Source organism: Saimiri boliviensis, chromosome 19, assembly GCF_048565385.1.
Source record: "Saimiri boliviensis isolate mSaiBol1 chromosome 19, mSaiBol1.pri, whole genome shotgun sequence".
NCBI classification, from domain to species: domain Eukaryota; kingdom Metazoa; phylum Chordata; class Mammalia; order Primates; family Cebidae; genus Saimiri; species Saimiri boliviensis.
Genome location: NC_133467.1, coordinates 29,371,820 through 29,396,120, shown reverse-complemented (window position 1 = coordinate 29,396,120; position 24,301 = coordinate 29,371,820). Strand labels below are relative to the sequence as shown.

General features: G+C 40.8%; 1 protein-coding gene across 8 annotated transcripts in view; it reads left to right on the top strand.

The window, feature by feature from the left end:
- The window catches only part of DDR2 (discoidin domain receptor tyrosine kinase 2), a 156,493-nt gene that overhangs the window by 94,098 nt on the left and 38,094 nt on the right, over window positions 1–24,301 (top strand). For 5 of the 8 annotated variants that reach the window (XM_074389855.1, XM_074389857.1, XM_074389858.1 and 2 more), the window contains one exon: window positions 6,771–6,879. The exons of 1 other annotated variant lie outside the window; for it this stretch is intronic. In XM_074389855.1, coding sequence (XP_074245956.1) covers window positions 6,771–6,879 — 109 coding nt within the window. Of the gene's footprint in view, window positions 1–6,767; window positions 6,880–24,301 lie in introns of all 8 variants that reach the window. 2 more of the 8 variants (XM_074389854.1, XM_003943389.4) reach the window with 1 other exon arrangement.

Sequence of the window (24,301 nt, the reverse complement as noted above, 5' to 3'; positions counted from 1 at the left end):
GAGTGATTCTTGAAGTATAAGGACGTGTTCCCCGCACACCTCCAACTCCGGGAAGTGCACAGAAAGCGTCCTTGAGATTCTGGTAGCCTGCTTCCAGGAGAAATGTTTTTTTTTGTTTTGTCAGAAAAGCTAATATAAATGACATTAACAAGGAACACATTTTCCTTGTTGAAAATCAAAATATTACAAACAAGGCTCAAGTCTCCCTTTGCTCAGCCTTCACAGTCTCCTCTGACAATGCTGCAGTGCGTCTCCTAACTTCATCTCTGTCAGCATGGTGCTTAATCTTCCAGATCTTTTATGTATGTAAATGAACACGAGTGAGTGTGTATCTATCCATAAAAATATATAATGTGCTTTACATAAATGTCACAACCTTCTTGTTCACCTGAAAACATGTCACAGACCTCAAACCTTGTAACTGTGAGTAGCTCTAACTCATTCATTGTTACTGTCGCATAGCATTTTACAGTAGGAACATACCGAAGTTAATAACATTATCCTACTGGTAGATACTTTTCTAAGATTTTGTTATTAAAAAATACATGGCAAAGCATTTTTTTGTGTGTGCCTCATTGTGTACACACACGTCTTTCTTTCTTTCTTTCTTTCTTTTTTTTTTTTGAGACGGAGTTTCACTTTTGTTACCCAGGCTGGAGTGCAATGGCACGATCTCAGCTCACCGCAACCTCCACCTCCTGGGTTAAAGCAATTCTCCTGCCTCAGCTTCCTGAGTAGCTGGGATTACAGGCACGTGCCACCATGCCCAGCTAATTTTTTGTATTTTTAATAGGGATGGGGTTTCACCATGTTGACCAGGATGGTCTCGATCTCTTGACCTTGTGATCCACCCGCCTCAGCCTCCCAAAGTGCTGGGATTACAGGCTTGAACCACCGTGCACAAGTCTTTCTTTAGGGTAAATAATAATCAATGGGATATATAAATCATGGTATATGCATTTTTATTAAAATTATCTTCTAATTTATATATCCAACAGCAGAGTATTAGGGATCCAATAGAGTATGCATTTCCCCATATTATTGCCAAATTTTATATTATCACACTTAAAAATTTTGCCAATGCCGGGTAAAACTGGCATTCAACACTGCTTTAATATTTGTCTTTGTAACAGCTAGTGAGGGTGAATACTTTTAGATGTTTACAGCATTATATTGTCTCCTCTGCTAAATGCTTTTTATTTACTTGGCCCATTTTTCTAGTGGCTTTTAAAAAATGATTCACAGAGATTATACTAGAAGTTATTTCATTATACAATTCCAAATATTTATCTTAGTTGTTTACGTGTAATATTCATGATGTCTTTTGGTCTCAAAGAGATTTTGAATTTTTATTATTCTTTTTATTTCTGGATTTTGCTTTCTGTGTCTTATTTGTGCAGACCTTCCTTATCTCTAGCTCATAGCAAATTGTTCTAGATTTTCCTTGAAATATTCTTATGGTTCCATTGTGACATTTGGGCTCTTCATTTTTATGAGGTGTAGATATACCTTTATTTGCTTTTGGAAAGGCTACTAAAGCATCTGAAACTAAGTTGAAATGGCTCCTTCCTCATGTAGTACATTTCCATTTATTCATGAGTCTTTGCTGGGTTGTTCATTCTCTTCAATGTTCTGCTTATGTATTTCTATAGCAATTGCATACTCAGAGAGGCCTTTGCTGGCCACCTTACCTAGAATAGCTCTCACTCCCTTTCTATTGTATTACTCTACTTCATTTTCTTCCCTGTACATATATTTCTTTAAAATTCCTCTTCATTTAGTAGTTTGCTTCTGTACTATAAGTTCCATGTTGGCAGGAACCTTCTTTGCCTTTTTTTACTGATGTGCTCATAACCTGTAACAGCACCTAATAGATATTTACAAAATAGTTGCTAAATGAATGAATGAAGGCCAATGACTTGAGCAGTGGTATTTTCATTTCGAGTTTTATTCCTTAAGGCTTGAATAAACTGTCAAAGGGATTTGTACTACTAACTAAGGAAGTAGGTAGAGAAGGGCTTTTCTAATTCCTCTTCCCTGTATGCTTTTGAGTTCTCTTCACATATCACATTGTTTAAATATTGAACCCTTGGAAAGACTCATTCAAAGTGCAGAAAAGGGTGATTCTGCTCACAATACGCTTTAGAGATACTTTCTTTTAGGGTATGGCATTTAGAATGACCAGATGTAGTCACTGAATATATGGCTCAAGACAATCATTAATTCATTCTACAAATACTTATCAGGCATTCTGGTAGTGTTGAGACTACAATATGAATAAAATAAACATGGAGCTTGTGTGTGTTGGGGGGGATACAAATTAAACAATTACAGCAATGAATATATAATGAGACACGATGATCATTTCTATATAAAAAAATTATGTTTTTAGAGCATGTAACAATCAAGGGGCTCAGAGAATATTTCACTGAGAAAGTGACCGTTTAATGGAGATTTGAACTAGGCCAAGAGGGGAGAGAGACTTCTTGGCAGAGGTCCTTAGGCAAAAGAAAATGGAAGAAAAAAGAAAAGAAGCCCCAGTGTGTCTGAGGTGCAAAGGATGAGGAGAAGGGCAGCTTTGGTGAGGCAGGGGGAGCCCAGACCAAAGGATGACATGGTGTGATAATGAGCAAAAACAATAAAAATGCATGTGGATTTTGAAGTCACACAAACCTTAGGTTCACATATGAGTTTGGTTGCCTGTCAGCTGTGCAACCTGATGGGCTTTAACCTCCTTAGCTCTCTTATTGTTGAAAACAAACCTCATAGAGTTCCTGTGAATATTGTATGAGATCATCTCTGATAGTAGATCTACATGGTATAGGTATGATACTTCTAGGTGCGTTACAGTGCTCTGTTTGTTAACTGACATGCATCTAATTTTAAGCAAAACAAAACAATAATTACCACGTTTGGAGATTCACGGCTTGAAGCCCAGCAACAGTTTCAAAAAGAAAATTAGTTAACATTTTTTGAACACTTAGTAGTTTGGCTTAGCTCAGTTAAAAACCATTTGTGAGTACCTACTTTGTACATGATATAAAGTAATACTCTGGCAATATAAGAATAAGCCATTTTGAAGTTAATGATTAAGTGGATAATTTTACAACAATGTTGTGAAGGATCCAATAGAGTTAAATTAAGCCTGTGTTTTGGTGAAGGAAAGAAAAGAAAAGAGGTGTGGGAGACATTCTTCGTGGAAGGAATTATTAGGGAAAGTTACGGAGGGGAAGAAGTTATGGCCAGTTACCCATGAGAGAGGTGCCACGGGAGAGAGAGAATTCTAGGACTCTTATGCAAAGGACTGGCAGGAGAGGGCGGTGAGCCAGGGCAGTCCTGGGCCTCAGCACTTACTGAATGGCTGCTAAGGAAGAGCTCAGGTCTCCGTGGAAGGACAGCCTGGATTATGGTCAGGAGTTAGTGTTCGACTATAGTCAAGACCAATGTCTCCAGGGTTCACCTGTGTGTTTCTTTCTCTGGGCATGTTTATTTAGGGACTCATTTGTGAAAATAGTATTCCTGCTGCTGGAAGTGACTAGGAACACTGAGACATGTGTTTTGTCTTATCCAAATCAATACCATGAAACTATGCCCATCATCCTTTGTAGTTGTGGATCATGCAACCCTCAGCCCCCAACTGTGGGACCATTTAAATTTTCTATGTTTTATTTGCTTTGGAACCATCCTGTTCAGGCAAAACCATCTGACTATATTGCCTCTTTTTTTTTTTTTTTTTAAATCACTCTGGGTGTGTCAGGATTATACTGCTTAGAAATTGTCTAAGAAAGTTTCTGTTTTCTGGAAAAAAAAAAAGTGCCATACTCATGTCATCCTCTTATTTATTTCATCCCTGTTATTGCCAACTAAAGTCTTGTGCATCCTTCAAGACCCTGGTCAGGTATATATTTTGCCATGAAGCCTTCTCTAATCACTTCAGCTTAAGGGAATTTCTTCTCTCTTTATTATTTTGCATTACATACTCTTTCTAATAGTGGATCCAATGCTTGCTTGATTCTTAGTGTTACCCAGAGGGAATTTTATTTATTTATTTATTTATTTATTTATTTATTTATTTATTTTGAGACGGAGTTTCGCCCTTGTTACCCAGGCTGGAGTGCAATGGCGCGATCTCGGCTCACCGCAACCTCCGCCTCCTGGGGTCAGGCAATTCTCCTGCCTCAGCCTCCTGAGTAGCTGGGATTACAGGCACGTGCCACCATGCCCAGCTAATTTTTTGCGCTTTTAGTAGAGACGGGGTTTCACCATATTTATTTATTTTTTAAAGATGGAGTTTCACCGTGTTGGTCAGGCTGGTCTCGATCTCCCGACTTCAGGTGATCCGCCCGCCTTGGCCTCCAAAGTGCTTGGATTACAGGCTTGAGCCACCACGTCCGGCCTCCCCAGAGGGAATTTAAAAAAAAAATCAACTTTGTATTCTAGAACAGCCTTTTTTTTTTTTTTTTTTTTTTTTTTTTTTTTTTTTTTTGTGGGGCTGAATCTTGCTCTATTGCCCAGGCTGAAGTGCGGTGGTACAATCTCAGCTCACTTCTGTCTCTACTTCCCGGGTTCAAGTGATTCTCATGCCTCAGCCTCCTGAGTACCTGGGATTACAGGCACCTACCACCATGCCCAGCTAATTTTTTGTATTTTTAACAGAGATGGGGTTTTACCATGATGACCAGGCTGGTCTTGAACTCCTGACCTCAGGTGATCTGCCCACCTCGGTCTCCTAAAGTGCTGGGATTGCAGGCATGAGCCACTGCACCCAGGCTTCTAGAACAGTTTTATATTTATATAATTATTGTGAAGATAGGTGCAGGGAATCTATGTATATCCCACACCCAGTTTAGCCTATTATTATCATCTTATATTAACGTAGTACATTTGTCAAAATGAATGAACTCATATGGATACGTTATTATTAACTAAAGTCCATACTTTACTTTGATTTCCTCAGTTTCCCCTAATGTCTTTTGCCAGCATATAGATTACCCTTAGTCATCATGTCTCCTTAGACTGTCTTAGCTGTGATAGTTTCTCAGACTTTCTTGTTTTTAATGACTGACAGTTTTGAGAATTGCTCATCAGGAACTTTATAGAATGTCCCTCAATTAAGATTTGTCCGGTGATTTTTTTCCTAAGTAGACTGAGGTGTAATAGGTTTTGGGGAGGAAGACCACAGAGGTCAAGTGTCATTTTCATCACATCATATCAAGGACACCTACTATCAACATGACTTATCAATGTTGATGTTAACCTTGATCACCTGTCTTGAGGAAGTGTTTGTCAGATTTCTCCACTGAAAAGTGACTGTTTTTCTTTCTCCATTTTCATGCTGCAATCCTTGAGACAAAGTAACTATGTGTAACTTACTCTTAAGGAGCTGGGGAAGGAAGATAGTAATTTTCATTTCCTTAAGAGCAGATTATCTACATAAATTATTTGGAATTCTTTTGAATGGGAAATATGCCTATTCTCCCATTTGTTTTATTTAATCATTAATTTATAGCAGCATGGATTCATGTATATTTAGTTTACTCTTTGGTTTATAATTCGATACTAATTTTTTGGGAAAGGGGAACTCATTAAGTTGGCTACTGTGTCCCTTTGACATACTCCTATTATCTTTTTGTGTGTATATTTTTTTCAATCCGGTACTGCAAGGTACTCCAAGTCCATCTTGTATATATTCTGCTCGAGTCCTAGAATCAGCCATTTTTTCTGAGGAATCCTGGCTCCTTTTATTGAAGAATGGTTATTAGAAATAAAGATCTGAGTACTAGGTTTGCTCATTGCTACAGGGATGCCATTGCTTCTAGGCTCTCTCAGCGGATGGAACATATGTGTGTATACTGACCCAGGCATATACACATATCTATAAATATTTCCATATGTAACTATTTGTATCCTTATTAAGCTAAACATGAGTTCATGCTGATGTCTCCAAATGGAATCTATTATTATATGAATCATTCTGGGGAAACCTGAAAATACAGAATCCCAGGTATCACTCCAGAGATAATCAGGATAAATATTGAACTTAAATATTTTGAAAGGCAAACATTAAAAGTTTTTCTTGGTTGAATATTGGAATCAATATTAAGATTATGAAAACATCAGTTTACATGATAAATATGTTTTACTTTACCATTATTCACCATTTAGGTAAGTATTTATCTTTTTTTTTTTTTTTTTGAAATGAAGTTTTGCTCTTGTTGCCCAAGCTGGAGTGCAATGGTGCAATCTTGGCTCACCACAACCTCTGCCCCTTGCCCCCATCCTTGGTTGAAGAGATTCTCCTCTTTTAGCCTCCCAAGTAGCTGAGATTACAGGCGTCCACCACCACACCTGGCTAATTTTTTGTATTTTTAGTAGAGATGGGGTTTCACCATGTTGGCCAGGCTGGTCTTGAATTCCAGACCTCAGGTGATCCACCTGCCTCAGCTTCCCAAAGTCCTGGGATTACAGGTGTGAGCCGCTGCGCCTGGCTGGGTAAGTATTTACCTTATTTTGTTGCCTCACTATACTTTTGCTAATGTAAATTTTATGAGTGTGCACTCTAATAGAGTTTGAAAATTATTATATTAGGTGATTATTGGATGTGCCATTCAATTTCCAAAGTCTGTGATTTGAAGTCCCATGTTTAGAAATAAACACTATAGAAACACAAAATTAACTGTGAGAATTGTGTCCATTCATGTTGGCAGTATCTGCCTCACTCATTTCCTCTCCTTTTCTTTCTGTTTTCTTGCATTATTGGTTGGCAGCAGACTCCAGTTCCAACACCATCTTCTGAGATGATCCTGATTCCCAGAATGCTCTTGGTGCTGTTCCTGCTGCTGCCTGTCTTGAGTTCTGCAAAAGCTCAGGTTAATCCAGGTAACATGGCTATTACTCAGCTCTATGCTAGAAGACCAGCTGAATGTTTAAACCCATCGATGTTCAATGGTGGGTCTAAAAGCTGCCAAGAGGGTCTACGAAGCTCTTTTTTTTTTTTTTTTTTGTAATCTCCATGGTGAAATATGACCAAAATAGAAAGAAAAGCTAATTTGCTTTATATGTATATATTTTAATATTTATAACCTATTGAATATTGTGAAAGATTTTCTTATATAGAGTAGGGTGAATTAAGAGGGCATTTTAAAAAATGAGAGGTGGCAGAAGTAAGCATTCGCTTTTGCATCTTCTGGGAAAAGCAGGACAGAATTCTTAGGTGTCTTACAGAACTGCTTCAGGTTGGTTTACCAGTTGTTTCTGGCTGTCTTAGACTTTGATTTTACTTGGATGTCCTGTTATACTTTTGGGATCCTGGTCCTATGGGATCTCAGACAAATTCTCTTTTCCCTAAGGTGTGGCCATGCTCAAAATAGATAGGTTAGGAGAACATTTTGAGCCCAAATTTATGGGATTATTTTGTACTACCTGCATGTTTAAACTTTGAATTGAAGTGAATAATTATTTATTACACAATATGCTGCTTAACAACCTATCCAAAGCTCACTGTCTTGAAATGAGCATTTATTTGACTCCTAGCTGGGCTTGTTTGGACTGTTCTCTGGTCTATGTTGATTCACTCATAGTGTAACTGGGAGTCAGATGGCTGTTGGCTCGTCTAGGATGGCCGTGGCACTGATGAATGGGGCAACGTGGCTGTGCTCTGTTTCATCATCGAGCAGACTAGCCTGGGTATGTTTTCCTGGAAATTGCACAGGAACAAGAGCAGAAGCAGGAACATTCAAACATTTTTCAAGCCACTGCTGAAATCGTGTTTAATAAGTCTCATTTGCCAAAGCAATTCATGTGGCCAAGCTCAGCATCAGGGTGGGAGAACACGAAGACTTAGATGTTAAAGGTCTGGGATGCAGGTATTGAAGAACAATTGCCGTCATTTTTTTCGTTTTGCCGCAAATACGAACATGGAAAAGTACATACAGCTTAAGTGTTCAATTTCATAAATTTTATAAACTGAGCACATCTAAACAGTACTCGGATTAAGAAACAAAAGTACACCAGCACTTCAGAAGCGCTCTTCATGCTCCCTTCCAGTAGCTTTTCTCACCACCCCTCCAAAGTAGCCATTATCCTGCTTTCTAACAACATAGATTACTTTTGCCCATTTTTTTACTTTATGTAAATAGAATTATATGATGCATAAATGCTCTTTGTGTCTGGCTTCTTTCACTCAACATTTTGTTTATGAGATTCATCCTACTGTTGCATGCTGTTGTCATCTATTCATTTTCATTGCTGTATATTACTTTGTTGGAATATTTTATTTAGCCAATCTACAGTAGATGGGAATTTGGATAATTTTTAATTTGGGCTCATTACCAACAATGCTGCTATAATTATTCTTGTAAAAAACTTTTGGTAGAGATATGTACTCAGTTCCCTTGAGCACATGCTTAGAAGTGGAACTTCTGGTTCGTGTGTAGCGTATGATATACTATTCTGCGTAACGCCGAAGAATTTTCTGAAGTGCTTTACCATTTTACCCTCCCACAGCAGTATGTAGGAGTTCCGGTTGTTCCATGCTGTATTTTGATTCTTAAGGGTGCTTTCCTTTTGTCCTCTTCATAGCGTAAGGGCACATTTGTGAAAATGCCTGCTCTCCTTACCTCATAAAAGTTCCATGTGCATGGGCTTTTCTTTATACCTTCAAAAGCAAATATGATCAAAACTCCTTAAAATTAAAGAGTTATTGGTTGAATAAGTCCAGTGCCTTGTTACTTTCTCATAATCAGCTCAGCTGTTGTATCTCAGATCCTAACCTGGGTACCATTCTTTCACTTTTCTGCTTTATATTCCTCTCAATCAATTGTTGATGTTTGGTTACCTCCTACTACATCCTTCATGCTTTGAGTTCCAAGGAAGAGTGCTGTGAGTGCATGGAATGGGGCGATGTTTTGGTGGTAGGCATACTCATGGAGACTGGCATGCCTTGAGGACATTTAGATGACTAAGCAGGAGAGCTGATCTTCTGTGTTAGAGTCCACTGTGGCCCTGGAGCAGGAAATGGGCTGTTTGAAGACAGCAAATAGTCATCTTATTTTTGTTTTTTATTTCTGGTGTTAGGTATTTCTGTTGGCTCTTTCTGTCGGGGAAAAATCAATAGACATCTTAATTTGCAAAGATGTTTATAGGAAAACAGGGCATGTTGAAGGATAATCCTTCCCTCTGCCTTTTCTTTCTATTTTACCAAGTCAAACCAGAGACAAGTGTTTGAGGCATATGAGAAATTTTCATTCATCATCAGTGATAAAGAGTCTGTTGTGAATCCTGAGGCACGTGGAGAGTTATGGCTCGCACACTGATGAGCATAAAGTCAGTGTATAATAAATGCATGTTGATTTAAGGATGACTCTTCAGCAGTCCTGACTGGTGTCAACTGAAAGCTGAATATAATGAAAGTATTGAAAGGTAACTGAAGGCACAGAAAGACTGAGTAAATTCTTGACTAGTTAGGTTTTCTACACAGGATGGCCACATGATATAACAAATAGAATTTAAGCCAGGAGACATGGGTTATAAGCAAATCCAATATGTAACCAATTATTGAAATACTGAAACATTTTAGTTGGTTAATAGATATAAAATATTGGTTGGTTAATAGTAACTGAGCTAAGCATTAAACTCAATTAATAAAATACAATAAAATAATAATTAGTTGAAGCTCCCTGTTGAAGATTTTACAATGACTATTGGTCAATAAGCTATCAGTATTAGCATGTTTTAGTTGATAACAGAAACACTGAATATATAGAATTATCAATCTTGAGGTCTCAGCAGATGCCAAGAGAGGATAAATAATCTTGTTTATATTTAAGAAATTCTCTACTATTTGAAACCACAAATGTCTCACAGGTTTCATCCATGGAGGCTGCAGAGTAGTGATGGTATGACAGCTAGTTGGCCGAGGCATGAAGGCAGCAAAGTTATTGGCTCAATGCTCTAAATCATCTGAGTTTTGGCAAAGTAGGCAGTGAGGCAGATGGTGTTAGTGGCATTTCCAGTAACAGCAGTGTTAAAAGTGGCATTGTCAGTGGGCTGCAGGGTAGGCTATGCAGGTCTCCATGGGAAATGCTGACATGCAGGTATATGTACATAGTCTTGAATTGTGGGCAGTGTTCTCAGCTATCTTCCAGCTGCAACAGTGCATCAGGAACTGGAACCTAATGATCGTTAATCCAGTGGGTAAGTTATTGGAAGAATTTGAGGCAGTTTCTTATGTCCAAATCATGGCTCAGAAATACCATTTAGCTAGTGATGTCCAAATAAAACAAATAATCATTCCAATAATTTCTGAAAATCATTTATACAAATCAACAGATGTTTGGAATGTTATTAGTGCTGACGAATGATTTGAAGTTAACTTTGAAAAAAGTATTTAGCTTACTTTTGAATAACAACTCTAGTTATAATCCTGACTTGGTCATAAATTAATGATGTGACAGTGAGCAAGTTGTTACATGTCTCTTTGTACTTCCTTAATCTTTTCACCTGTAGTAAGCTTAAGTGGGATTAGATAATCTATGTGACCCTTTCTGCTACAAAATTGCTGTAATTTTATGGTGTGAGAACTTTATAGCCCATACTGGAAGATCTGATGGGCTTTGAGCTTGGAAGTATAGCCCCTGAACTTGCAAGGCTGTTTTTTGTTTGTTTGTTTGTTTGTTTGTTTTGCAACAAAGACCTCTTGTTTCCAACTCCCTACCATTTCCCAGGCTTGGGGATGTGGAATCTGAATTTCAGGAGACTCTTGCCCTTGGGGCTAAGCACATCAGAAATGACTGATAAAATACTTAAAAATTTAAACCTTAAAACTCTGCTCATTGAGTACAGAAACCCTGCCCCAGTGTAACCTTCAGGAGTGTCATAGTGCTACAAGCCAGGCTGCTCCAGAGCATCTTTTGCTCTAGAGGCGGGGCCGGGAAGTGGCATTTCAGGCTGAAGAAATAGCATATGCAATGGCTGAGAGGAGGGAGAAGAACATGTGGGACTCCTGGTGGAGGGTAATGAGTGAGAGAACCAGCGGGACTGTGAAGGAGACCCATCCCCCAGTGGGATACTTGAGTCAAGTTTTCCCTTATTTCCAACTTGGACTGGGGCTGCCAAACTTGATAGGAGAACTAAGGGTATCTCCATGGGAAGGGGACCTCTTTAAACTCCACTGTCATGTACAGATATACTGGGCCGCAGTAGTTTGAGTGAACATCATTGTTAGGCTCCTCTAGGGGTTATAAAACCGCTGTCTCAGTGGTTGGTGGGAGACTAGCACCTTATGTTTTCCAGGTAGGAGCATGAATGGAAATATCCTGATGATCTTGAAATTCTAGTCCAGTGGTCTGAAGCCCTGGGACCTACCCAGCCAACTAGAGGACTGCTGTGTATTAAAAGCACAGGGGTGCTTGTTCTCACTCTCCTGACTTGGCTTGTGACAACAGTTTGTGCTTAGGAAAGGCAGAAACATCTCTTCTTCTCAACAGGCAAACCAGGCCTTTAGGATCCGTGGTACGGAGCTGGGGCAGGGCAGTGCTGGGGCTTCCCATTTTCAAACCACACTTTCCCCTCATAGGAAGCAGGCAACTTACTACCAGTTCAGAGTCCTGGGGTGGGAGTCCCCCTTTGGTATCCAGAATGCTTCCACTTTGAAAAAGGGTGGCAAAGTCATTCAGGGTTCGGAATTAGGAGAGGAGGAGCTTTTCTCCTCCTGGCCCCAAATTTATTTTAGGTTCATCACTGTGGATTTTGTTCTTTCAGCGTCAATCCCACATATCGGTGAGTTCTTAGGGTCAGGCAACTAGAATTCTAGACTATTCATGTTGGGATAGACCTTACAGGTATCTAAGACTCCTCTTCATTTTACAGATGAGGGAACTGGGAGTCAAAGCAGGTGAGTGATTTGTCCCTGATCCACATTTAGCTAATAGTAAAGCTAGGACAGGGATCCAGGGCTACCTGTCTCCCACCCCAGGTGACTTCCACCTGGCCCCTCAGGGAGCGATGTGCTGAAGTGACCTTTATCTAAAAATCATGTATATCTGTGCAGCCTCATGGCTTCCTTTCTGCAACTAACTTCCAATGAACATTTATGGGGGTAAGATGTAATTGAGGTTTGAGAGACAGCCTGAGGCCAAAGAATGGAGTAAGATCAATAAAATAGACAGTGCTCACACCTAGTCTCATTATGCTAAACAGGAAAGCTGGAGCTGGAAGCCCTGCAGGGCCAACTTACCCTGGCCTAGAAGCTGAAGCACCAGGGATGCTTTGGTCCCCTTCCATACCAGGTGGTCCCTTTATCACCACTCCCTTGTCTTCCAGCAAGACTGCTATGTGTTAATTCACCTACACCTACTTCCAGATTGGAAACTCAAATTTGTTTCCCTGGGTTCTCATCATTCGTGTTCCCAGAGATGTGCTGAGAAGGTTTATGCGGCCTCATTTGTTAAGGAAAAGGTGATGCTAGTTTCAGGTTTGTGAAACCAGGCCTGAGGTACTAGTGCTGTAATGTGTGTGTAGGTGGGTGGTGGTGGGGAGTGTGTGTTAGACGGCCTGAACAGGGCCCTGGGAAAAAGATAAAAGGCTGGCAAAAGATCTCTCTGGTTGAAGTTATCTTAAGTGAGCCATGCTAGAAGCTGCCCAACTGGCTTTCTTGCTTGTGTGTTTGTTTATTAAGTGTAAGCTGATGCCTGAGAGTGACGCTGGCATCCTTCCTGCCAGGAAAAGAGTCTTTCTCTGAGTAAAACAGAAACTCATCTGCCCCTTGAGCCCCCTTGGTTGTGCCAAATAGGGAAAAAGAGAATGCAAAACTCAAAGAATATTCAATGAACACTTAATATATTCTGGGTACCACTTTAAGTGGTATCAACAAATTTCGTCTTCACAATAATCTTATTATTATTGTATAATAACAGCATTATTCCAGTTTTACAGAGGAGAAATTGAGGCCAAGAAGCATTAGGTAACCCACCCCAGGTTACAGAGAAAGCTAAGTGGCAGAACTGGGATTCAACACAGCTCCAGCACGCATGCTCTTTTCTTCTACTTCTTCTTTTTTCTTTATTTCGTTTTTCAAATTTCCAACAATGTATCAGTTAGGAGTTTTTTGTTTGTTTGTTTTTAGAGAGGACATCTTGCTTTGTCACTCAGGCTGGAGGGCAGTGGAGTAAACATGACTCACTGCAGCCTCGACCTCCTGGGCTCAAGTGATCCTCCTGTCTCAGGCCCCCAAGGAGCTGGGATTATACGCATGCACCACCACACCTGACTAGTTTTGGTATTTTTTGTAGAGAAGAGGTTTCGCCATGTTGGCCAGGCTGGTCTTGAGTTCCTGAGCTCAGCAACCCATCCACCTCAGGCTCCCAAAGTGCTGGGATTACAGGCTTGAGCCACCACACCCAGCCTCCAGCATGCTCTTCACCTCTGTGCTCTACTGCCTGTGGAGTGTGAGACTCAAGGAATGTCAAGGCAGAGGAACCCCGGATTCATGGACCAGCTATGCATGGGCTACAGGGACCCATAAATACCCTGAAATTGCATCTTAAACTTAATGTGTGAAGACAAAAGTACATTTGCAGAAGGAAAAAAAGTTTTATATTATCAGATGTTCAAAAGACTCTGTGACCATTTCCAGAAAAGGCTAAGAATGACTGATTTAATCCAGTCTTGTACAAATGAAGAAACTGAGCTTCACTGAGATAAAGTGATGGGGGAAAACATGTTTGAAAAGACTATTACCAGACCTAACCAGCCTGTGCCTACTTGCTGGGTGAGCACGGTCAGATCTTTGGCTTCTCTGAGCCACAGTCTTCTCATCTATCACTGATGGCCACCTAGTAAGAGAGTATATGTAAAGTACCTAGCATACCATCAGACACACAGAATGTGATTAATAAATGCTAGATCTTCTGTCCTCTTCCTTAATTTTGTATATTGTACTGTGATGATGGTAGACTTCGTTAATCTTACCATTATTCTATACGGTCCTGTATATTTTAACTTAATTATTTAGGCTATACTGTAAAAATGTTTCGTTTTTCTTTGAGGGCAGACTTCTCCTACTTCCTGGGCTTTGTATATTGGGATAAAAGGGTTCCAAATACATCTACTGTATCATCAGCTTTTTCCAAAGTAGCCAGGTGAATTCCTGGTTTATACCCTAAAACTTTGCCTTCACCCTGTTTTACATTCTGAGGCCTAGATTCCTAGCTTGTAAAAGGCAGCCAGAGAGCTAAAAGTAATGCAGGAAAAAACAGAGCTTCACTTTTTTTCTGTGGTCAGTAGGGACAGAGGCCCACGGAGACCTAGTCTCCTTGAGTCTAAACTTTGGGGTCAGGAGCATGATCATGGGACTGCAGGAAGAGCTTCACACAAAGTCCCTTTTCTGGACCTCTCAGTTTTCACAGCCACCTGCAGAGCTCAAGTTTGCTCGGGGTTCTCATGTGGAAAGACCAAGAGTCTACAGAAGAATGACAGTGTTGGCAGGAGCAGACGAGGAGACAGGGACCCTGCTTACCGTGGAAACCTGGCACTAGGGCTGCTAGGGCCTTGCACCACTGCTGCTTCACGTAATTGCTTATTAATGTTTTGTTCTGAAAGCTGACAAGAACTCTAGGGGCTTCTATCCCATAGATCAAGACATGCAATATGTGTCATACTTACATATGAGTATGTAAGAAACATAGATTGATACAGATATAAAATAGGAAAAATATACACACGTATTTTTATATTTATATGTGTCTGTGTATATTTATGTATATATATCTATATGTTTACATGTTACGTGTTGCATGTGAACATATATATCTACATGTAAATATACCTACATATATATATATTTATATATACACAAAATATTCCATAAATATATACATAAGGCTGGGTATGCTGGATCATGCCTATAATCCCAGCACTTTGGGAGGCTGAGGTAGGCAGATCACATGAGGTTGGGAGTTCAAGACTGGTCTGACTAACATGGAGAAACCCCATCTCTACTGAAAAAAAAAAAATACACAATTAGCCAGGTGTGGTAGCATGTGCTTATAATCCCAGCTCCTCAGAAGGCTGAGGCAGGAGAATTGCTTGAACCTGGGAGGCAGAAATTGCAGTGAGCCGAGATCGCGCCATTGCACTCTAGCCTGAGCAACAAGAGCAAAACTCCATCTCAAATATATATACATAAATATGTTCACATATTACCCAGTCAAGTCAGATCTCCAGTGTGATGCCGATTGAGATACTGAAGGTGTGAGAGTGAGCTGGAGCTGAAAGAGTTTGCCAGCCCAGGTGAAAAGAGAAAGGGAATGCTTTTGAGCTTAAGAAAAGGCCCAGAGACACAAATAGAAAAGCAAAAGGGTGAGGATAATGATTATTGAAGGGTCATGAGGGCAAAGGTGGCGTTAGGATGGCACCAAAAGTAGAAGGCACATAATCTTGGGATCCTCAGTATATGACAAATGCTTTATGATTGAAGGCCTTGTCTTCACCTGGTGTTAACATAATGCTATGCCATGCTGCCTTTCCCAGGGTGCAGGTTCCTTTTGCTGTCACACTTCAACAAATCCTGGGAGCAGTACATTCTAAAAATTAGACAAGCAATAATCCTCCCTGGGCTCTCTGTCCAGATTCTTCCCCAACTTGGTGGTTCTTGACCCTAGGGATCACACTATAAACAGGATGTGTGTGTGCTGGTAGCAGGGTGTGTTGACCACGTGATATGGTTACCAGACGGACTGTGACAATGGGAATCAAGAGACCTAGATTCTAGCTCCAGCTCTGTCTCTATCTACTTTGTGACTTTAGGTAAATCTCTGTTTATAACATGGGGTCCATAAACTTTGCTCTCCGAACTGCATAGGGTTACTGTTGGGGATCACATGAGATAATGGGAGTGAATGAGCTTTGGAAAGTTACAAGCAAATATCAAAGACTGTGATTTGTTACTTTTGGAAGAGAAGAAAGTGAAAATGAACACTATGAAACAATAGTTTCTATCAAGCAGATGATACAGGAGGAAGAAAGAGAAAAAAAGTCCATTAGTGACCATTAAGGTCCCTTGTGGTCCCCAAGAGAGACTCAAGTTGCTGTTGGGGAATGGGGCTTCTAAAAGCCCTGAACTGTGGCCATCCAAACTCTAAGGGGATGCAGGGTCCTGTGCTCAGGCCAAGCATATTCATTTATATATATATGTATATATATATATATATATATATATATAGATAGAGAGAGAGAGAGAGAGAGAGAGTCATTACTATATATGTATATTCATTATATATAGTAATATATATAGTAATCGTATCACGTGGTCAACACACCCTGCTACCAGCACACACACACCCTGTTTATAGTGTGATCCCTAGGGTCAAGAACCACCAAGCTGGGGAATAATCTGGACAGAGAGCCCAGGGAGGATTATTGCTTGTCTAATTTTTAGAATGTACTGCCCCCAGGATTTGTTGAAGTGTGACAGCAAAAGGAACCTGCACCCTGGGAAGGACAGCATGGCATAGCATTATGTTACCACCAATATACATATATACATATATAGCATTTTGATTGTCATAAATAAAGGAAAATGTGATTAAATTGAATTCAAATACATGTAAATCTCTTATGATTGGCATTTCAAGGGAGGAAGTCAGATTCAATCTTGGTACTGTAATCTATATTAAAGATAGGAGGTATGCAATGATGTGTACTGTCTATGTACAGGCATTGCTAACTTGAGAAATGACTCGTATTGGCATGGGAGGAGCCTTCGGCATGGGCATAGGGCAAATCTACCTCGAAGCAGGGCAGAGTGTCTTCATTCTGCATAGCTGGTAGGATTGTCCGGATTGTCCGTCTTCCAGTGCTTCGTAAAAACTCCCATGAGTTCTCTCTTCTCACCAGGTCCTGAACTCTACTCTGTGTCTTGTCAGACTCTCAAAACCTCAGCTCAGCTCTTCAGAGGGCTTCTCCTTACATCCCCCCTCCACACAGCCCCAGCATTTGGCATGTGCTGAGTGAGATATACCACATGCTCAAGGGATACCAGGTTTCCCTCAAAAGCTCTGCCGATTTTTGTCCCGTAACGACTCTCTGCTAGTGCCAAACCCAGAGTCAGCCTCCTGCCCCTGCTCCAAATGGGCAAATGGCTGAAAGAGTCTGCGGAAGTTCCCTCACCTCTCTGAGATTCTCCCTTTTCTGAAGTCTTGGTCTCTGCATTCTCATTGCCTTAGAAACAATCAGATTCCTTCAAGTAGATTATTTATGAATTTTATTTAGCTCTTCCAGTTACTCTTAGAGGGAACGCTCATCACTGCAAGCTACTCCATCCCACCTAGAAACAGAGATATTAATAAAAAGTGAATTTATACTTTGTTGACATTGTAATGCATGTTAACTACTTATGTTTTACTTTTTGACTTGACTGCTAGGAAGCTCAGAGACAAAGTTGAAATCCATCATCAGCCAGTGCTATAGAACCAAATGTAATACACTTTGTATATCATCTTAGCTCTAGCTCATCTTATTGTTCCTATTTTCTTTATTCCTGTATCCAAATTTCTTCACTTATTTGTTTATTTTTATCTTACACAACTTTGGAAGTCGATTCCAAACTTTACTGAATGAGTCAAAGTACAAATAATTAAAAAATAAATAATACCTAACTTTATTGAACATTACTGCTCTAAGTGCTTGACCTATATTAATTCATGCATTCCTTATGGCATTCCTACAAACCAGTGCCATTATTACCATGAAAGTGAGAGGCCGAAAGCTTAGGTAACCTTTCTAAGGTCGTAAAACCTTTGAATTGTTTAAGGAAGAATAAATGTAATATTTAAAACAAACAATTCTCTCTTCTCCTCCTAGATACCATTTATTGAGCCCCATTACATTCTATAAAGTATGCTAACTGCTTTGCATACATTATGTTAAATCTCTACAACAGCCTTGGCTTGGCAGGATTATTAAAGATGAAGAAACCAAAGTTCATAGAGGTTTAGTAACTGGTCGTGGGGACCCATAATTCAGAAGTGGCAGAGCTGTCTTAAGTATAAACTTTCCATGATTCCAAACCATGGCCTCAGTTGTGTTCTCCACTCCTGACCTTCATAGCTATCCAGTTTTCTCAACTCACCTTCTTGCTGGGCTAAGGACGTATTACTTACTATGAAAGCTTCACTGACTGTTAACCAGAAAGAAGAATGCATTTTCTGATCCCTATCTTAGTACCCTGAAACCCACTACAGCCTGGGAACTGCTCTCCTGGAGCTCTGCAAGAATTGTTTCTGGAAAGTATTTTGGGCTTCCAGGAAAACTGCAATCCTAAAAGTCTATTCCTAAGGGGAATTTCAATTTTTCGCAAGAGATCTGGGTGAAATAGCCTCCATTGTACCCAAAGAATAACCCTGTGGGCTGAAGAAAGAAACCCAAATAATTCACCCCCTGTGGATTCCCATTGTGTCAATATTTATTTGCACAAAGGACCAGTCTGAAATAGCCTGCTCTGTGAAGCTCGTGGAAAGCAGGGCCCCAGCAATGGCTTCTTTAATTGAACCTACTTTGTCCCTTCAGAAATCGGAAGAACTAGACCATGATAGCCTGGGGTTGAAGCAGAAAGAACCAGGGATCAGGAGACTTGAATTTCAGTCCTGGTTACCCTAGCCCTCTGTGTGAACTTGAGTAAGTCAGTTCACCTTTCTGGGCCTCGGAGGTTCTGATACTTAACATGGAAACATTAGAGGGCTTAGCTTCTTACATTGGATTCTGGGCGCCAACGTTTTATGATTACAGATGTCCCTTTAGACTATAGACTGGCTTGGGACCCCTGATCCCAATAATGCTCCCCAGTCAGTCTTGTCTGGGCCCAGAGAGGCCCAGGTGTCAGATCTCTGCTCCTCAGGCCTCATGTGGGCCATGTGTGTGTTTTCCTGGAAGCTGCATATAGGACACTCATTGACGGGGAGCCCGTGGTCTGGAGCTAGTAGTGAGATGGTAAATATCATAGAACAAGCAGCCCTTTCAGGCTCTCAGCTTTGGCAGCATAGTATGAAAAATAATTCTTGGGAAGCTGGGGACTGGTGGCAGCTGCTTCTCCTCAGCCTGGCTGCCAGGCCCTACCAGAGCTTGGAGGGCTGGAGCTCCCTGCTGGGACGCGGCCTGTGCTGGTAGTTTTCCACTCTGGGAAACTGGAAAAGTGAATTGGCTTCTCTGTCCGGGAGAGTGGTGGGTAGCGGAAGCATCAGAAAACCACTAAGACAACTCAGCAGGAAAAACCAAGAGACACTTACTTGCTGCAGGGTCTCTTGCTTCCCTTTCTATTCCCCGCTTTTACTTGCTGCTTTACAGTTCATAATGGAACAAAAACAGACTGGTGGGATTTGATGAACGAGGGGGAAAGCAAAGAGACCTGACATTCAGGGCTTGGGCCAACTTGGCAGTTCTGAGTCTTCACTGTTGGCTGAGATCCCTTCCACAGGAGTTTACCCAAAATAGGCACATTCAATGGGAAAACCACACTGGTACGGCTGAGAAGTGCCACGTTGGTTGCCCTGGGCTTCTCCTGGTTCCAGATACTCAGCAGGATGAGAAAGGTCATCCAAGATCATCTTGTCCATTTTCCTGTGCCCTTTCTCTGAGGCCCTTGGGAATACTGAATCACCCAGAACCTTTGCCTATTTTCTTAATGTAACGATTGCTAACTTACTAAGGTCTTATCTCTGAATTTTCTATCCTCATTCTTATATTCCTTTGTCCCAATTTCTAGACCTCCATCCTAACCTTCATTGTCTGAAGATGGTGTGCAATACTTGCAGCCTTCTTTGCCTTTTCATCTACGTTATTTATTTGCCAAATGTGTGTTGAGCATCTCATAGGTGCTGTGTGCTGGCAGATACTGACAGGGAAAAGGAAGAATCTGACATGATAACGATTCTCAAAATTGCTCACAACTTCAACAAGGAGGTAAACAAGTACAAGAGAAACAGAAAATCTTCGTTGAAGGATGTTACTTAAAAGAGCCCCCCTACATACCGTCATCATTTTGATCCCCATACCATATTTTAGCATTTTCCATAGCTTCATCACACTATCTGTTTTTTTTTCTTGAAACCCTCATCTTGAAGCTTTGTTACAGTATCTGAATAGAAAGAGCCAGTAATAGCTATTATCAAATACATAATCGGTTTGTGTCTATTTGATTATGAAAAATCGATTGTCTTTTGTCTGTCTCCCTTACTGGAATATAAGAGCCATGAGATAAATGATTTTATCTGTCTTGCTTACTCCAAGTAAGATACTGACATGCAGCAAAAACTTATTTATAAATCAATTCATATGCATTCATAACAGAAATATATTTGTTCACTAAATACATGCAGGGAAAGATAGATTGCAATAATATATGTCATGACTCAGACTTACAAGGAATTTTTCCTGTATCTGCTGTCTGCTAAAACACCATTAGTCAAGGCTACCCTTGACCAAATTCCCAGGACTTTGTTTTTAACCTTTGTAATGATGAACAACAGAAAACTCTTTATTTATCACTTTCAACAGACATTTATTGAGCACTTGGTTAATGCTAGGCACTCTACTAGAAACTGGAAATACAACAGAGGGAGATAGACATGACCCTTGCCCTCGTAACACAGACTGTTTAGTGGGCAGACCAAAATTAAACAGTTATCTGCATGACAAGTGTAAAAAGTGCCAAGAACGAAAACCAGTGTGTCGTAAGAGCATATAACAGAGATTCCTAACTTGGCTGGGGTACTGGGGGAATACCTTGGGCGAGTGACTGGCTGACAGCTGGAGGATGAGTGGGAGCAAGTGGATGAAGGAGAGAAGATGCACCTCCCAGGTAAAGGAAGCATCATGCACAGAGACCTTGAGGCTGGAAGATACTTTGTGCATTCAGGAACTGAAATAAGGTCAGTGTGCTTGGTAGGGAGCAAAAATCAGGGAGTAGCCAGAGTTGAGGCCAGAGAGTACGCTGAGATCCGATCATGTGGACCTCAGGGGTCACGTTTTCTTAAGAAGAATAGAAACCTGTTAGAAGGTTCATGACAGAATAAAGTTTTAGGAAGTGGATTTGGGCTGTTTTGTGGAGACGCGATGATACAGGAATGACAGAAGAGCTAGAAGGCATTATAGTGGCTCAGATGGGAGGTTGTGGGGGTTGCGCACTGTATGGAAAGAATAGAGAAGGAGAGAAACAGCTGGACTCAACTGCAGGAGGTAGGATTTGTAGAGCTTGCTGATGGACTGCATGATTCTCAAAGGCCAAGTTTACTTCTCATCCCTTGACTGCCTCCTGTCGAGAGTAACACTTATCATTCCTGAACTCTTCCTCTCTAAGAATTCGATGTTGGTCTCCGGGCAGAGGTTGACTCAGGGAGAGCCTTTCCAATTCTCATCAATGTCATTGCCACTCTGCTGTCCACCACACAGTTGACTTAAACCCTCTGTATGCTGGAAGAGCTGGAGGAGAGGAGGAGGAGGGCGGTGCTGACAGGTCTAAAAAGTCACTTACATGAAACGAAGCCTCAGGTCACCCCCTACTTCCTCTAGTTCTCAAGCTTGAGTGCGCATCAGGGTCACCTAGAAGAGTGGTGGCAACACGGTTTGCTGCCCCCTCCCAGCAACCCCATCAGAGTTTCTGATTCAATAGATCAAATGGGGACTGAGAATTAACATTGCTAATGATTTCCCAGGTGATGCTGATGCTGCTGGTCCGGGAAGCACACTTTGAGGATCACAGCTCTAGACGGTAACTGAAACGCAATCACAGTACGTAGATCAAAGAGCCTTCAGGAAGGAAACTGGCACACCTTTGATACCCCATAGCAGAGAATCCTATGCGGATCTACCCCCGCCCTCCCATCCCACACACTTCACATCTCTTTTGCTTCATTTTTCTCATCTGTTAAATAGGGAAATTCCTGAATGGGTTCAGTTAGAACACAAAATATGAAGGGTTTCTGTGCCTAGGAAATATCATTCAACTGAAATGTGTCACAAAGGCAGCTGTAGCAGCAGCAGCTCTGATAAAACTTCTTAGTTGCCTTTCTCAGAATGAGCAATACCTTGGAAGGGACATTATTTGCGACAGTATCATGATTCACCCCATGCAACCCTTATTCCCCATTTCTGGTTTACTGTAGATGTTCCAAGAAGCAGAGGCTCTCATTGTATTCATGGCCTTGTGTTTAGAGATGCATGCTAGCAAGGGATGAAGGCCAAGTAGGACTGTCAGTGTGGCTTTCTCTGGTGCCCAGCGTGGTCCCAGAGAATCATCATGTGTCCAGGCTGAAGGGACCTGGGTGAAGAGGCTCCAGAGCCTGGCTACACAGCACAGTCACCTGGGGGCTATGAAGAAATGCAGGCTCCTGGGCTCAGCTTCAGATATACCAAAGCTAAATCTCCAAGAGGAGGGTCACAAATGTATTCTAAAACCTCTCCAGGCTTTTCTAAAGCAATTGGTCCATGGACTGGCTTTTGGGAACCACTGCCTTACAGAAAGCCTAATAGAACCCCCTTGCTTTCCACACGAAGAAATAGACCCAAAGAGAGCCAGACGCTTGCTCAGATCCCATATGGGGTTAAGTGGTAGAACTGGGAGTGGATGTGAAGTCTTGATTTTCAGGGGTTGTGTGCTCAGTGGGATTACAGGTTTTAGAGCCAAGTTCTAAGATGAATTAGTATTTACTCAATGAATGGCCTTTCATAGTTAAAACTTACCTGTAGAATGTGATTAGTGGGAAACATGAAATATTGGGTGGAAAATGCTTATCATATTATCTGACACTTGATAAATGCTTTTAAATGGATGTTGTTATTACTGTGTTTCACTGAGGTTAAGAAACTCATGACTCTAAGACGTGTCACTACTTTATGTGCCTCTAAGAAAGAAAAAAAAAACTACTGCCAGTTCAACTATGACGCTATTTGCTTGCAAATTGCATCCAGATTTCAGAGATAGTAATACGTGAAAAAATGGGCAGTGTGGTATTTCTCTTCTCTTTTCTCAACTCTATGAAGATTCTTGCTTTACTGAATTAGATACTTACCAGTACATAAAAATTCCTGAAGGAGAAGCATACTTAGTGTGTTTGAGGATCAACAAGGAGGCCAGTGTGGCTGATGGGGAAAGTGGGGTAGGGACAAGGTCCAAGACAGCCAGGGGGCGTCTGATTCCATGTCTTCACCGTTGTGAATAGCATGAACAGAAGAGTATCATGATCTGATTTACATTTTTTATGGCTATATAGTATTCCATGCTGTATATATACCTTCTTTTCTTTTTTCTTTTCTTTCTTTCTTTCTTTTCTTTCTTTCTTTCTTTTCTTTTCTTTTCTTTTCTTTCTTTCTTTCTTTCTTTCTTTTTTTCTTTACTTTTTTTTTTTTTTTTTTTTTTTTGAGATGGAGTCTCACTCTGTCACCCAGGCAGAAGTGCAGTGGCAGGATCTTGGCTCACTGCAACCTCCGCCTCCCAGGTTCATGAAATTTTCCTTCTTCAGCCTCCTGAGCAGCTGGGATTACAGGGGCATACCACCATTCCTGTCTAATTTTTGTATTTTTGATGGAGACAGGTTGGCCAGGCTGATCTCAAACTCCTGACCTCAAGTGATCTGCCCACCTCAGCCTCCCAAAGTGCTGAGATTATAGGTGTGAGCCACCATGCCTGTCCCACATTTTCTTGATCCAATCCACTGTTGATGGGCACCTAGGCTGATTTAATGTCTTTGCTATTCTGAATAATGTGAGCAGAAGAGTTTCATGATCTGACTTACATTTTAAAAGATACATGGGAAAAAGTGGACAAAGGGAGACCAGTTAGGAAATTATTGTACTATTCCTGGCAATGGAAGACAGTGAATGAGCTTATAATGGTAGTAAAATATGTGGGAAGATTTTACTGGCTACCCTAAAAATATTCCCATTCCCTAGGGAATGGGAATATTTTTAGGGTAGCCAGTAGAATCTTCTGTCAGCTGATGGACTGGATACAGGGTATTGAAAGAATCAAGGATGACCTCAAGGTTTTTGGCTTGAGTCATCGAAAGAATGGGGCTTGGTTTAAAAAAAAAGAAAAGAAAAGAAAAGAAAAGACTGGAAGATGAGCTTTGGAGGGAGTTTGTATTTTACTCAATGTTGTCTTGACTCCTTATTTACATGTATCTCTAAAGTTTACTTCATTTTTTCAATAAATATTTTTGAACACCTGTTTTGTCCCCAGCGTGCACTGAGAAATAAAAATGAAAAAGATACAGTGCTTTTTCCCCTCAAAATTTTGCCACCTGCAGGGGAG